This window comes from Perca flavescens, chromosome 4 (assembly GCF_004354835.1).
Source record: "Perca flavescens isolate YP-PL-M2 chromosome 4, PFLA_1.0, whole genome shotgun sequence".
Classification (NCBI taxonomy): domain Eukaryota; kingdom Metazoa; phylum Chordata; class Actinopteri; order Perciformes; family Percidae; genus Perca; species Perca flavescens.
Window position 1 is genome coordinate 28,090,046 of NC_041334.1, and position 15,374 is coordinate 28,105,419.

Sequence of the window (15,374 nt, forward strand, 5' to 3'; positions counted from 1 at the left end):
GTCCGGGACAAGTGGATTTTTTGTAGGACAAGTGGAAGAGAAATTTACTTGCCCCACTGGACAAGTTAAAACTCAAACAAATCAAAATGCCACTCATTTCGTCAATGTTACAGAATTGAAACAAATACATATTTTACCCCACAATCCCGGGCAGCGGGTCGGCGGGCCGCTAACGTTAGACCCAGCCCGCTGTTCAGCGCATTCTCCGAAAGCGAAGCAGCATGAAAGCATGGCGAGCTAGCCGGTGTTAAAATGTTGGTGTCAACGTGTTTTTTTTTTTTTTTTTTTACAATTTCACTTACCAAGGGATCCTTTAAAAATGTGTAGCTACTTTACAGTTGATTATTACCTGATATTTAATCCGCTACAAACGAGTAGCGGAGCAGCTAGTAACGTTACGAGGCAGAGAGCCAGCCGTCAAGAGTCAAATTAACTTCATGCTTCATCCGCACAAAACACACTTCTATCGCCACGAGTGACAGCTTTATTCGGCTCGTTTTCTGTGAACGATGTGGGGACGGGGTAACGTTAAAGCGTAGTTAGCATGCTAACGTTAGCTAACTAACACCGGCTGCCTGGCTTGCTGGTTCCGCGGTGCTTTCATGCTGTATCGCTTACAGAGAAGGAGCTGAACAGTGGGCTGGGTCTAACGTCAGCGGTCCGCTCTCCCGCTGCTGCTGGGTCTAAAGTTAGTTAATGTATTTGTTTCAAATCGGTAAAGTAAAATCTGTAACATAAACGGAATGAGTGGCACATAATAACGTATATAATGCTTCATCCACACAAAGCACATTGCTATCGCCATGAGTGACTTCTGTTTTCAGCTTGTTTTCTGTGAACGATGTGGCGAGGAGGTAACGTTAAGGTGGAGTTAGCAAGCTAACACCGCTAGCTCGCCGTGCTTTCATGCTGCTTCGCTTTTCGAGAATGCGCTGAACAGCGGGCTGGGTCTAACGTTAGCGGCCCGCCGACCCGCTGCCCGGGATTGTGGGGTAAAATATGTATTTGTTTCAATTCTGTAACATTGACGAAATGAGTGGCATTTTGATTTGTTTGAGTTTTAACTTGTCCAGTGGGGCAAGTAAATTTCTCTTCCACTTGTCCTACAAAAAATCCACTTGTCCCGGACAAGCGGACAAGCCTTAATGTCGAGCCCTGCAGAAGACAAAGAGCTTCAAAAAGAATCGCAATATTTGGGAAAAATCGCAATTAGATTATTTTTCAAAAATTATTCAGCCCTATTTGACACCCTATATCTCCATCTGTCCCTTTGAGGTGGCTTCACTAACTCCTCCCTTCTGACACCTTATGCTTCGTGTTGTAAAATTCCTCACTGGGCCTGATGCAACAGATGATACTTGGCTTTACTGCATAATACAAACAGACGGGTGTGTTATCAGAGTTCAAATGACAGGGGGTTCACACTGAGCTGGTGATTTGGCTCTTGTGTGACGTGAGCAAATAAACAGTGTATGTTTTAGACAGACTAATTGAACTAGAGAAGCACAATACAGACCAGTTGCCAGGCAACCAGTGAAGACTTCAGGAAGTTACTGGCCTCCGCCCTGACATTCTGGCACATAAACCCCCATAAAACTACAAATTGATTAAACAAAAGACATATAACGTGTTAATTAGTGAGCTAGAGATGTTGATTCTGTTACCTTTTCACGGGCTGCACGACTAGCTGGCTCAGCTAAACATTTACCATACAGATGTGAGAGCAGGGTTTTCCCTGTCACACGGCTTAGGCCCAGTGCTTAAGTATTTTTTTTTATTAAGGAGTTAGCAGCCACAGAGCTAGCAAAAAACTTCAGCACAAGCTCACTAACTTAAGGTGGGCTGACTTTTAAGGTGGACCAGCTATTCTCCTTTTAGTGACAAGCTGCTCCTCCAAGTTTTGCTTTAGTGATCTCTCCCTCGTTGCAACTACAGACTTATTTTTACGGTCTGTGACTGCAACCGATAACCACTAAGCAGGATGCAAAATAATGGGTGTGATGATCTCACTAATATGCAAATTATCACATGATGTCACATGCACTTTAAAAAGCTAGGGAAAACCCTGGAGAGTGATACTGATCTTCTCATGTAACTCTTGGCAAGAAAACGAGTAACTTATTTCCCCATTCCTTTAATGTTAAAATGTGTCCCATTGTCTTTTCCACGATGTTAGAATCTAAAGACACCACTGTTAAAACAAACAGCCAACTATATCAATTAGGTGATCAACATGAAATGAATCAATAATAAAAATTTAAGCTGCAAGCAGCGATGAAGGGGCCCTCACCCCTCCCAGCTCGTCGGGGGTACTGGCAGGATGCCAGTTGCCTGTAACCGTTCCTCTGTCCACTATGTGGCGCTAGAGAACAGACTAATTATATGTTGCTGTAAATCATGTGTAGAACACACCATGAAAATGTTATGTAAATCGGATGATGTTTGCCACATAAGGCTCAATTCCTGTTGCCAACAGGTGGCGCTATGACCATGACTGAATATGGCCATGTAGATGTCTCCAGGCTGGGACTTTTATCCAGCATATTAAGTTTCAGACAGGTTGGACAATGTAAAGTCAAGCTACAACAGCTTCCGACCGACCGTGGATACGACGACCGACCGACCGTGGCGTCGCCTCACGTCGGCCCTCGTCGCCCTTGTCTTGGCCAACAATTAGCACTAGAACACACTGCAGGGACTACAGCAGACTGCCAAGTACCACGTACATTCTGCGCCTGCGTGAGAGGAAATAACTGTCCATACCAGCAGGCAGCTGTAATCTATTCATCATTCAACAAGGAAAACCGGATAACGTTGCTATGATATCCACAACAAACAGCGTTTGTTCAACAGCAGAACCATAAATGACGCTTAACCCCTCAAAAATGTGTTTAAAGCCCAGAGGAATAATAATAATCACGAGCAATTGCAATAGGGCCTTCGCCAACTGACGTCGGTGCTCAGGCCCTAATCAATCTATTTAAATTTGAATTGATAAAGTAAAATATCAACATTTTGCTAGTTATAGCTTCTGAAAAGTGAGGACTTGTTGCTCTTCTATGCACCAAAACCAAATGTGGCTTCAAATTAGTGTTTTTACATCTTTTGGCTAATATTCATACAAGAGCAACGGAGTACATGTGAGGCACATTGAATGAATGAACTCTGGAAAACAGAAAAACATTCACTTCCCTTTACCGTTAACACCATTCAGCACTATTCAACCACTTTACTTCCTTTTTAGGAGATGAGATCAGTCACAAAAAGAATTAAAAAAAAAAGAATGTATGTGAAGTGACAGAGTTGACACACTGGTACATGACTTTACTGACAATATGCTACTGATCATAAGACCGAAGCAGAACAAAATATACACAAAGAAAAGTTGGTGGAGAATGAGTCCAGCATCCATAACAATATGAAAAGAAAGTTATGTCTCTTGAGAGCCCATTAAGGAAGTATCCACAACCATTCATAAATAAGTGCTGTTTCAGTATGACAGAGTGCTTCATCAGCTTGGAAATTACTCTGTATCACAGATACAATTGGTTAACAAGTTCTGAGTCCATCTATCACAACTACAATACCACATCCTTTCAAATACACTTCCCCCAACAGAAAGGGAGGCAACAGAGAAAGACAAGGTTAATGCGTGGGGGTTGGTGGATACTGCAGTCAATCAGACGATATAAATCCTCTAAATCATATTATGTCAAAGGAGCTTACAACACCAAGATAAATGTTTACCAAAGGAGCTTTAACTTCAGCTAATCTGTTTGGGACAAATGTCAAACAAATATTTTCATAAACATCTGATGGGAGAAATAAGCTCTTGTGGCATTAAGTGATCCGTCATAGCTTTGCCATAACAACGTCAAACAATACAGATCCTTCAATGATCACCGACTTATAGCCAGTCGAGTAGGTACTACCAATAAGCACTCTATTGGACAAGCGGGGAAAAAAAGACATGTCTTTTAAGTTATAGTCAATAAACAGGCTTGTTTGGCTTAGCCTCTTAGTCTGTAGGGCTGTAACTACTGACCACATAAATAGTCCGCTCCCCCCAAAAATAAAATACACATTCCTCAATAATTCCCTCCCACACCCACACCCACACCCACACACACTTTCCTTAATAGTGAAACGTAAGGACAGCATTTGTAAGATATAAACTGCCACTATTATTGCCAATATTGTCAATTACTACGAGAATAGCGGAGATGACCAGTAAAGTCAAAGAGACCACATTACTGAGGCAAAATATAATTTTCCACAACAGGGAAAATGATTATAAATGAATTAAGCAGTATCAGTGGTTTAGTGAAATAATGAGTAGGTACTCTTCCAATTAGCAAGATAAGCCACTCTTCTTAGGGTACAGTTAGACAAAAGGAGTAGAAAAATAAAAAAGGCCACCAGAGAACCTCTTCCTTCCTCTCTCCCTCCCTCCTTTTCCTTCCTTTTTCTCACCAGCTCATGATTGAAGCATGGGCCTGGCTCTTCCTCTCTGTGTTAATCTTTAATAAAACATGTTGATAGTGTCCATGCTAGATTCAGAAAGATTTATGATGTGTGGGATGGTGGATGTCAATAGAAAGACAAAGTCAGGATTTTTCTGTTCTACAGTAGTCCAAGAGGAAATTTTAGAAATCCAAACCTAGGCCTGTCACGATTAAAATTTACAATAAATTGTCCCAGAAATGATTGCAATTAACGATAATATTGTCGTTCTGAGACCACTTTCATCAATATAATGATAATGGCATAATAATGCAGGTACACCTTTTCAAAGATCAATAAACTTTCATTTCTAAAGAATATTTAAGATTATTTATCATGCGATTAATTGATTTATTTCATATTGTGACAGGCCTATCCCAACCCTATAACACAAGAACGAGCTTCCATTTGAACAGGCCAATGTTACCAGTTCCTCTTTTCTTAGCCAACCCCTGACAGGTGTTTCTACTTACCACAGTGACTTCCACATCTTCCCAAATTTCAGGAACAGCAACTTCAACTGATTGTCACTTACACAATCATGTAGCGAAATTCATTCTCTGCATTTAACCCATCCCTCAAGGGAGCAGTGGGCAGCCAATCACAGCGCCCGGGGACCAACTGCAGATCTGAGCCAGTGCCTTGACCAAGGGCCCTGACTGGAAAACCTAGTACATGTTTTTGATGGTGGGGGAAACCGGAGCACCCGGAGGAAACCCACGCAAACGTGGGGAGAACATGCAAACTCCAAACAGAAAGAACCTTCTTGCTGCGAGGCCACAGTGCTAACCGTTGGGCCACCATGCTGCCTAAGTCACTGTGTCGGGGATTCCATCACCTTAACGACACACATTTCACTGAGTTTCTTTCCAGATGAGGCAGAACCAGACTTCAAAACGTCTTGTTGGCCATCACTTCCAGTGTTTCCCTAGGTTGACTGCTTTCATTGTTGAAAAACAACAGTTTGGTGGGTAAATAGGACATGCATAGAACCTCAAAATCCCAGACACCTCTTTCCTCCGCAAATCTCACAATTTTAAACTGCTGCTGAAAACGGGCGAATCTCAACAAAGCTAAAAGTTGACGTCAACTTCTCAACTCCTAGTCTTTGTCACGCCCCAACATTTGCATAGGCTACACCACTGACCTGAGGTCAGCTTAGCCTTCTGAATCTAGGTCACGCAGATCTGATATTACATCACTAAATTCACTTCTGAGACTTTATGCGAGAAATCAACTATGTAGAGCTCAAATATGGGCTGTTTTACAAAAACGTATGGCTAATTGCAAATTTGGTAAGACAGTGTCGGACTTCAAGAGCTCCACAATCTGCCGTGACAGCAGACGTCGTAAATGCAGTATTCCAGGCTGTCCAATGGAATACTGGCCCAGAGAGAAGCGTTTAGAATGAGTAGATATCGGACAATGGAGCGGGAGTTTGAATCTAATGCAGCGCTGCAGAGGACGTGCCTGCAGGGATTCACTCTCCGCTAAATTTCCCCACGCTGACTAGCTACAGGGTGAGTTGTGATTCTTTGGTGGAGGTTCCAAGGGTAACGTTACAACAACACTAGTTGTAATGAAAGTGTCGAAACTTTGCATTTTGTCTCCACAGTTTTAGGCACACTGCAGCCACGGCTGCGCCCGGGCATGTCTGGGCATGTCACAGAGTTTGTGTACCTCTGTGCGTTTGTGTAGCGCTGTGTGTGTGTGTGTGTGTAGCTACGTGTCTTTGTGTAGCCCGGTGTGTAGCTCCGTGTCTATGTGTGTATGTGGTTCGCCCAACCAATCAGCGCGCAGCTCATCTAAATATTCATGAGCATACCATATTTGGAAGAAAAGCTGTCGTTCCAAATAGGGCCAAAACACAGGGATGCATAAGCAGGGCTCCAGACTAACTTTTTGCTTTAGTCACACTGGTGCACCTAACTTTTTTTATTTAGGTGCACCCAAATTTTTTCTCGCATCGCCATTAACGCCACAATTTCAAGGTCACCTTTTTATCACACTCCATATACATTCATATATGTCAATTATTTTAAAAAAGAATAAGGAGTTGGTACATTATTTTTTATTTGAAGCACAATTATACTATACCCCTCCACACTGATTCTTATCAGATCTTCCACTAATCCAGGACTAAAAATCATATCTCTGCATTTTTCGGCTGAAGGGCGATATTTTTTTACAAAGTGGGCTAAATGTTCAGTTTTAAGTCAAAGCCACTTTTCACAAGCTCTTTTATTAAAACAGATGTGACTAAAATAAAATGCAAAGAAGGTTTCCTTCCCAATTTCAAAATATACAGCTGCAACACATGTAAATTATCTGAAATAAATAGCCTGGGATATATTTAAAATATATATATATATATCTATCTCTCTCTGAGAAAGCTCCTTCACTTGTTTTCAATAACAGACCCGGATAGCCCAGTAGCTCATATAGGGAGAGAGATGGACTGAAGCGTATTCTACTCACAGAGTGATGGCCGACTCATTATGAATGGGTCCAGCACGGGTTGAATGCGGGTCAGCGGCATTACACACGTCTTGTGTAGGCTACGAATTGCCTGTATCGTCACTGCGCTGCATTTTTATGAACTATGATAATGTGGCCATGGGTCACTTCTCTCGCCCAGGTCCAGCAGGCTCCGTCTCACACGCTATTACTCAACGAACTAAAGTTAGTTGCATATAATAACTTTTTCTGTGTTTTTCGCCAGATAGTTACCAGCGGAAACACTGGTACCAATACAGGTTTCCCTCTCATACTTAATATACAGCTGTGTTAATAACAATTAAAACTGTACACGAATGTCAGCATGTGGACCAGCGGCGCTGAGTCTCTCCATGTTGCAGGTGAGCCGGCCGGTGTGTGAGTGAATGGGGGCGGGGCTGCGCGGAGGAGAGATCCAAACACAGGCACGGCTTTCCAGAAGGAATGGGTCATGTAACGCAACAATAAACCACATCGATATAAACGACATCGCTTCGTTAGTGTAGAGGCAGCGGATGCGAGGACGTTAGGTGCACCGGTGCGACCTAGGAAAAATCTTAGTCGCACCCTTACAAATTTTGGTAGCATTTGCGACCAAATTGGTCGCACTCTAGAGCCCTGATAAGGACCCATAAAATATCAACTGGGACATTTTCCGCCCAACCAATGTTACATACCCCATTAGGAGACCTTAAGGAACAGTGTGAAATACCCTATATAATCATTCTATCACCCCTTTAAAAGAAAATGTCGCTTTTAAAGCTAGTTTTCCTGTTACTCACATTATTTTCTTTTTAAAAAAAAGGGAGTCCAGCTCAGTGCTTAGTCCACATAAAACTCTACATTACATCACTCCCAGCTAACTTCAAAGAGTACAATGAGAGCAAAACAGCATCTCCGATCTGTATTAACCAGATATTCTTAGGTCTAGCTCAGCTAAAAACACAAAACCAGCATACGCAACCTTGTCATTTATACATGAGACCCCTGGTTTCTTATATTCTCTATAAATGTACTCACTGTAAGGCGATACCTGCAGATGCCTTACACCAGGGGTCTCAAACTCGCGGCCCGCGGGCAAATTGCGGCCCGCGGGACGATAGTTTGTGGCCCCCGCCTTAATATGAAAGTTTAATGTTAGTGCGGCCCGCGAGTGTGATATGTATGGTACTTTACAGTGTTGTGTGGGCTGAACGAAGCTACCAATCACCGTGGGGTATATGGCTCTCGGGGGCGGGACATCGGCCGGGCTTGAAGCAAGCAAAGAAACATTCCTCAATGAGTGAAAGTTACAGCAGCGTTGCCATGGAGTGTTTTCTTCCGTGCCTGGCTGGCTGCCTCGTTTCTATTGGGCACATGCGGACATTCGTCCCAGCGCGCTGCGTTCACAACACTTTTTTTAAGTTGCTTCCCAGCGGGACATTATACGTATACATATATGTATATTAAATGTATATAACCAGGGGTTAAATTAGGCCGGGGCTCTCCGGGGCTCGGCCCCGGCACATAAGCCTGCTCGTTTGTCCACATGTGCCTGCTTGCAGTCTAAATATGTCACAAAAAAATGTATGAAAATGATGCTTTTGAAAACATATTTGAATGATGATGATACATTAATAAATTATATTTTTTGAAATGGCATGTCTATTTTGTCTCGGCGGAGCTGAGATGAGAACAATCAGAACACGGAAACAACCCTCCCAGAACTGCAGACAATTCACCACCGCGGGTCAACTACATAACGCCTAGTGTCTACGTCGGTAGAATTAACAGATAAAATGCCTTCTCCTAAAGCTAAAAACCCCGTTCACAGTGGTGGAAGCCCGGTGCTCGGAAGCTTCACCGGCCGCTACGAGTTCATGTCCCTGACCAAGCCGTGGAACCGGTCCTCGCTGTCGCATCTCCGCCAGCGGTAGGGCTCCGAGCAGGCCACGGCTCACCTCCGAGCATCGGAGAGCCCCACTCGGTGTGCGTGCGTGCATATTTGTGTGTGTGTGTGTGTGTGTGTGTAAGTAAAGAGAGAGAATGGGAAAAGAAGTTTGTGTGAGGTGGACCTGCTCACCACAGACCCAAATCTTGTCAGCTGTTGCTACTGACATGCTGCATGTCTATCTCTTCATGTAGCACATTATGTTTGGCACATTGTATGGGTCACTTCTTATATCATAACAAGGTAATACAATGTGTAATCAAGTGATGACTGATTAACAGTAATGTAAATGCCCTAATACCTGTTGATACAACAACAATGCAGAGTATAGGCTCTTAACCTTGCAGTTTTGCACATATCATGTAAGACTCAATTTCTCCATTTATTTGCACAAAAGTCTCCAGAAAGTGCCATTTCCCGGTTTATTTTTCAAATTCTTTTTCCCGGGGGGGTACTGGTACTTAGAGAGTTAATATGAGGTCTCTCTCTCTGACAAAGTAAATCAAAGTGATGCGTACGCGGCGGGATAAAAGAATATAAATAATAAAAATAAAGATATTTGAGAAGATTGGAATTTTTTTAACAAAGCTTTTCTTGTGGAAAACCTGATGCGGCCCAGCCTCACCCAGACTGTGCCTCCAGCGGCCCCCAGGTAAATTGAGTTTGAGACCCCTGCCTTACACCCTTTGAGAGTGTGCGCGTGCCAGGACACAGACCAATCAACACAGAAGGGCACATAGCTTTGTCGCTGACAAAAGCAACAAAGTCAAAAGGTATTGATTGTCTGCGACAGGTTATAATAAGCATAATGTATTACAATTAAAATATCTATTTTTAGTACTTACAAGACTCCATTTCTCTGTGAGTGTCTGTGGGAGAGAGAGACTGTGGCTGAGTTACAAATTATTCAGCTGCACTGTCAGCACAAAACTTGGTTCAAGAGACAGGTACGTTTTACAAGGTGATGTCACCTTGGGCCAGGCTGGCAGGTTCCTGGTCCTGGCATCTACTGCAAACCTAATGAATACAGTAGATCAGATGGGGCTGACTCAGCTGACGTCAGTGAGGGGACCAACAAGGACATTATGTCATTAAGTGGAGGCATCAATAATTTTTTTTACGGTCTACAGTTTTGTTACAGCTGTCTTACACCAGCATGACAATATATCAATGAAGCTATAGCGCATTACAGGTCACCTTCGAAGTGCAACAAGTTGCAAGAGCTATAAGAGTACCGTATTTTCCGGACTATAAGTCGCACTTTTTTTCCTACTTTGGCTGGTCCTGCGACTTAGTCAGGTGCGACCTATATATCAAAATATATATAATTTAACATGTTTTTACATGAAAACATTACCGTCTACAGCCGCGAGAGGGCGCTCTAGGCTTGTGACAACTAGAACGCTCCTCGTAAAGACAACTGAGAAAGAAAAGAGATAACAAACTGCAGGTAGTGAAATATGCAGCCGAAAACGGTAATCGAGCAGCAGAAAGAGAGTTTGAAATGAGGGAGAAACTTATGAGGGAGACTGGCGAAAAGGTGACTCTTACTGCAATGAAGAAAACAAAGAAAGCTAATCGGCTAATCGTGGGCTGAAAGCAAGATGGCCAGAGCTGGAGGAACGAGTCGGGAGGGGCTCGTTCACGGTGCAGCTTCGTCTCCACGCCTTTTAATACCTCCATGCTCCACGCCCTGGTAGCTAGTTGTTCTGTGTGCTATTGTATAGTTCAATAACTGTTAATGGGTTACGTTAACATACCGGACACCTACCGTATTCAGCGTATTGTTCTGTGTGCTATTGTGTAGTTGAATAACTCTTGTATTTATAATCTAAATAAATGCGACTTATAGTCCGGTGCGACTTATATATGTTTTTTTTCTCTTCATGGCGCATTTTTTGACTGATGCGACTTATACTCCGGAGCGACTTATAGTCCGAAAAATACGGTAATTGTGTTCAAGGAAGAATAGTATTTTACAATCACATCACAAGTGGCCTTTAGAGTGTGAGTGAGTGAGTGAGTGAGTGAGTGAGTGAGTGAGTGTCATAAAGTTATCTGACATATAAAGACTATTTCCAGTTTTGACATGAGAAAGGGAGGTCACTGATGCCATCTGTCCAGAAAAACACCAAAATATTTACTCCACATTCTTTTGCATTTCCACCCCCCCCAATATCCTCCTGTAGCTATGATACATCATGACATTTTCCCACATTAAGTCACCTTTTTTACTCTGTAAGGCAGTAGCGATGGCTGGCAACAAAACATGATGGTAAGCAGTAGAGCTGGGCAATATATCGATATTATATCGATATCGTGATATGAGACTAGATATCGTCTTAGATTTTGGATATTGCAATATGACAAGTGTTGTCTTTTCCTGGTTTTAAAGGCTGAATTACAGTAAAGTGATGTCATTTTCTGAACTTACCAGACTGTTGTAACTGTTCTATTATTTGCCTTTACCCACTTAGTCATTATATCCACATTAATGATGATTATTTATCAAAAATCTCATTGTGTAACTATTTTTGTGAAAGCACCAATAGTCAACACTACAATATCATTGCGGTATCAATAGAGGTATTTGGTCAAAAATATTGTGATATTTGATTTTCTCCATATCGCCCAGCCCTAGTAAGCAGTCTCGCTATTCAAGTAGAGCTCAAAGTGATTCTTGTATTTATAAAAATGAGAGAATGCAGATCAAGTATTAAAACCACTCAAAAATACAAGTTAAATGAATGCAACTTCCTCTTCTTACAAGTATCTCTGAACTCACAGTGCCTTTGTGATCTAAATCAAGGTTTACCAAGCAGCGACCCAATTGAGGAAATCATGCCATTGAAACACTGTACATGCATTTTAATTCAATTTTAGGATTTAATAATTGTAAATATTAAGAGTGTACCGTAATAATTAAAAAATAAAGATATTTCTACCATAAAATAATTACATCCGCACGTTTCATTTTAAGGAATAGGCTACATTTAAAAGTTCTTAGATAATATTAATTTATCCCCAAAAAAATTCTGCAATTTCAAGAGTGAAAATGCCTAATACAACAATGTAAGCAATATTCTACTACAGACATATTCAACCTGCATTGGACCAATTCATGTAAGTCAGCTGACTCTGGTTGTCACTGTTAGCAGACACTCAAGTCTGCAGTGTAGTTTGATAATATTTGATAAACTAGACAACTACATTGAAAGGCATTGAATATTCATTCAATAAAAGTTAAATTGAGCCTCCTTATGACCATATGCATACTCTCTCCACCATCACCAGGTAGCATCAAACGCACATCCAATCTAGGTTGAGAGGCGGGTCATGCCCTGCGTTGACCCATTCAGATAGGCTCCTGACTCAGGTTTGATCATGTGATGTGGTCACTCTGAACAGGGAATTAGTCATGTCACTTTAAAATACATTCATAATTTACAGTAGGTAAGCAGCAAGAGATAACACCACTATCATTTTTTTTGTAGTGATGGCTCACTGGCTTACTTGATATAGACTTATGCAATGTTGACTTTCTCTGTTTAATACCAATTATACATGGCTTACCAATATAGAAGACATCGCAACATCAAACAGGTTTGCGTTTGAGCGTGTGTGTTCATGTTTAATAGACACACATGAGTGCAGCAAGTGGTGACATGGTTATTTAGACTGGATTTCAGTTTGAACCACTACACAGGATGTTCCCAAGTTGTGATTCACTTGGGGAAGATTTTGTGCAGTGCCTATTTTAACAAACTTCACACTATCAACGTGACACCATGACCATACACAGCACTTTCCTAAAGCCAAGTGGCGTGTTATCTGTACGCATTCCGAGCAATCCTTGAGTATATCTACGCTGTATACAGCAGACAGCATAAACATACACGCCACTTTCTAAAGCCACGTGGCGTGTTATCGCGAGGCTACGGTTGGTTTTAACGTCACACAGGGGGGGAGAAAAAAAACAGTTGGGATTAGGAAAAGAAAAACGTGGTAAGGAAACGACACAACGCGGGACGCGATCCCCGGTCTCCTGGGTGAAAGTCCTGCGTTTTACCCATCCACCACCCCGACCAACCTCCCTACGTGGATTTTTGACCTTTCATTCTACTCGCTACGGCGTCAATTCACACGCAAATGCAAGGTAATGTAACTCAATGGAGGCTAAATGGCGTTGATAAACACACTGAAAAGCGACTGTGCGTCTTCATAACACACCAATAATAGCCTACGAATTGGCGTGTCATACATACGCCACTTCACGACATCAGTCCGACACTATGATCCCTTCTATAATAATACTGAAATAACTGAATTGGCTTACAGCAATAAGTGGCTTCACTGGATCGTGTTTCGGTCAACCGTGTGTGGATAGAGTCTGTTGTGACGTTTGTCCTTTATCAATCATTGACCGATACAGAAAGGGATTTCTAGTTGTAATTCCTGACACTAATGTCTCGAACTTCTGCGTGGGAACGGACAACACTTCTAAACATTGCCATACTGAGAAATACAGAGAGTTTTGTTGCTCTTAGCTGATAGCTATGTATCAACTCATTTGGCAATGGCTTCAATGTAACCTAATAGTTGCGTACTATAGTTTTAAAAAGGTGCACTATGAGTTCCTGCATGACGTCACTTCTGTTGATGTTCCAATAAATACCAAACAAAACCGAGCAAGCTCGCTCCCCAATATGACAAACCCCTTTATCCTATTTCAGGTGTTTAAATCACCTGCTAATAACTCATCAGCAAACATCTGGTTGATTTTTTTTGGTAAAGTAATCATGGCCAGTGAAGATAGAAACTAAAAAGGTGGGTGTGGTAGACCCATACTATCATGACACTCACAGGGCAATACATTATCACAAAGAATCTCTTTATCTGCAAATAATTATTTACTCCGTTAATCTATTCAGCCAGTCTATAAAACGTCAGAAAATGCCAATCACAAGAGCTGCAGGTGATGTCTTTAGTTTGCTCATTTTGAGCGACCAACAAACCAAAAGGTATTCAATTTACTATATTAGAAGACTAGGAAAACTGAGAAATATTCACATTAAAGAACCTAGAAATAGTGACAGCATTTTCATCTATTAAACCGTTAATGATTAATTTTCAGTCCATCCACATCGATTAGTCAAATGAGATTTCCAGGTCTTTTTATTTTATTAATATTTTGTGACCCTCAAAAGGTGTGTAGCCTCAGTTGAGATAGTTTGGACTAAACCCACAGTTGGCCACACAACTTCCAGTAGAGGTACTCTACTTGAAAATAGGGTATCCAGATCTCACGGCTATGCATCAGGTCTAAACTGACTTAACATTCTTGCTTTCTTAACGGTTTCTTTCCTAAATATAACCTACCTTCAGCGCATACTTGTCTCCAGTCTTCTTCTGGAAGATTTCAAGCACCTTGCCATTGATGCCCAGCCCCAGCACCTGGCTGGTTACCTTGTAGTCATCTGTAATGGCATTCTTCTTGATCTGTAAGGAGGGTCTTGCGTGGAAGGGAAGGAACTGGCCCGTAGTATTCTGCTGCCCGCCCGGGTTCTGCTGCCCCGCCGGGTTGGGAAACAGTGGCTGGTTCTGTGCGTTGGACAGCATGCTTGGTTTGGGCTGAGAGACGAACAACCGCCACCTCTCAACAACACGTATGTCTTTTTCCTTTAAATGTAGACAGAGTCTTCTTCCTGGGTTAGCTGGCCTCTGACGAACTATTCACGGGGAAGCAGCCAGGCCCGAGAAATAACCGGCAGTAGTTCTGACGTTAAAGGTTAGCAAAGCTAAATTAGCTAGCTGTTAGCATGCTAGTATTAATCGTATTCTTGAGCTGTGATTCTCGGCTAACAACTCAGCTATCGGTTAGCTTATCCATCTCCGGTGGTGTCCGCAGTCCACCGGTACCTCAAAGAGCACTTCGGGAACTTTTCTAAAACATCCCATAAATCGACTACAGTGCTGGGTTTCTAAATAAGTAAGCAAAAACTGGCAATTGGAGTTAAAAGAACGACAATAACACTAAACAAAAGACAGACAACACGGGGGAAAACTCCGACACCTAGCACGCCAAACACACTTCACTTTCCGACAGACACCCAGCCGGAGCAGGTTTTACTGCTGACGTCATGGCCGGGTTTTTTTCGGCGCTTAAAGGAGAAGTAGGACAGAGGAAGCGACTTTATATAACGGATAGGAGCCATGAGTGAAGCACGACCTTAGAGGACACAAGACAGAGGTAGCCTAGTTACAAATTGAAAGGTTAGGGCCTGATTGCCGTAATGCAGCCAAAAGTAACCAACACATTTGTATTTGTTTAATATGTTGTTGTTTAAGTTCCTTTTATTAAATTTCCCACACGGGTCACCGAAATTAGCAGATTAGGCTATCCCCTCTGCTGCTGTGAAGAGACCCACTTGGCAATGTTTTGGTA

At 42.2% G+C, this 15,374-nt stretch overlaps 1 protein-coding gene across 1 annotated transcript in view; it reads right to left on the bottom strand.

Moving 5' to 3' along the window:
• The window catches only part of mapkapk2a (MAPK activated protein kinase 2a), a 36,450-nt gene extending 21,371 nt beyond the window's left edge, over positions 1-15,079 (bottom strand). Inside the window, exon 1 of the mRNA XM_028576328.1 lies at positions 14,309-15,079. Within this exon, the coding sequence (XP_028432129.1) occupies positions 14,309-14,548 (240 nt within the window). The 5' untranslated portion in view covers positions 14,549-15,079. The remainder of the gene's footprint in view (positions 1-14,308) is intronic.
• Between the last annotated feature and the right edge of the window lie 295 nt (positions 15,080-15,374).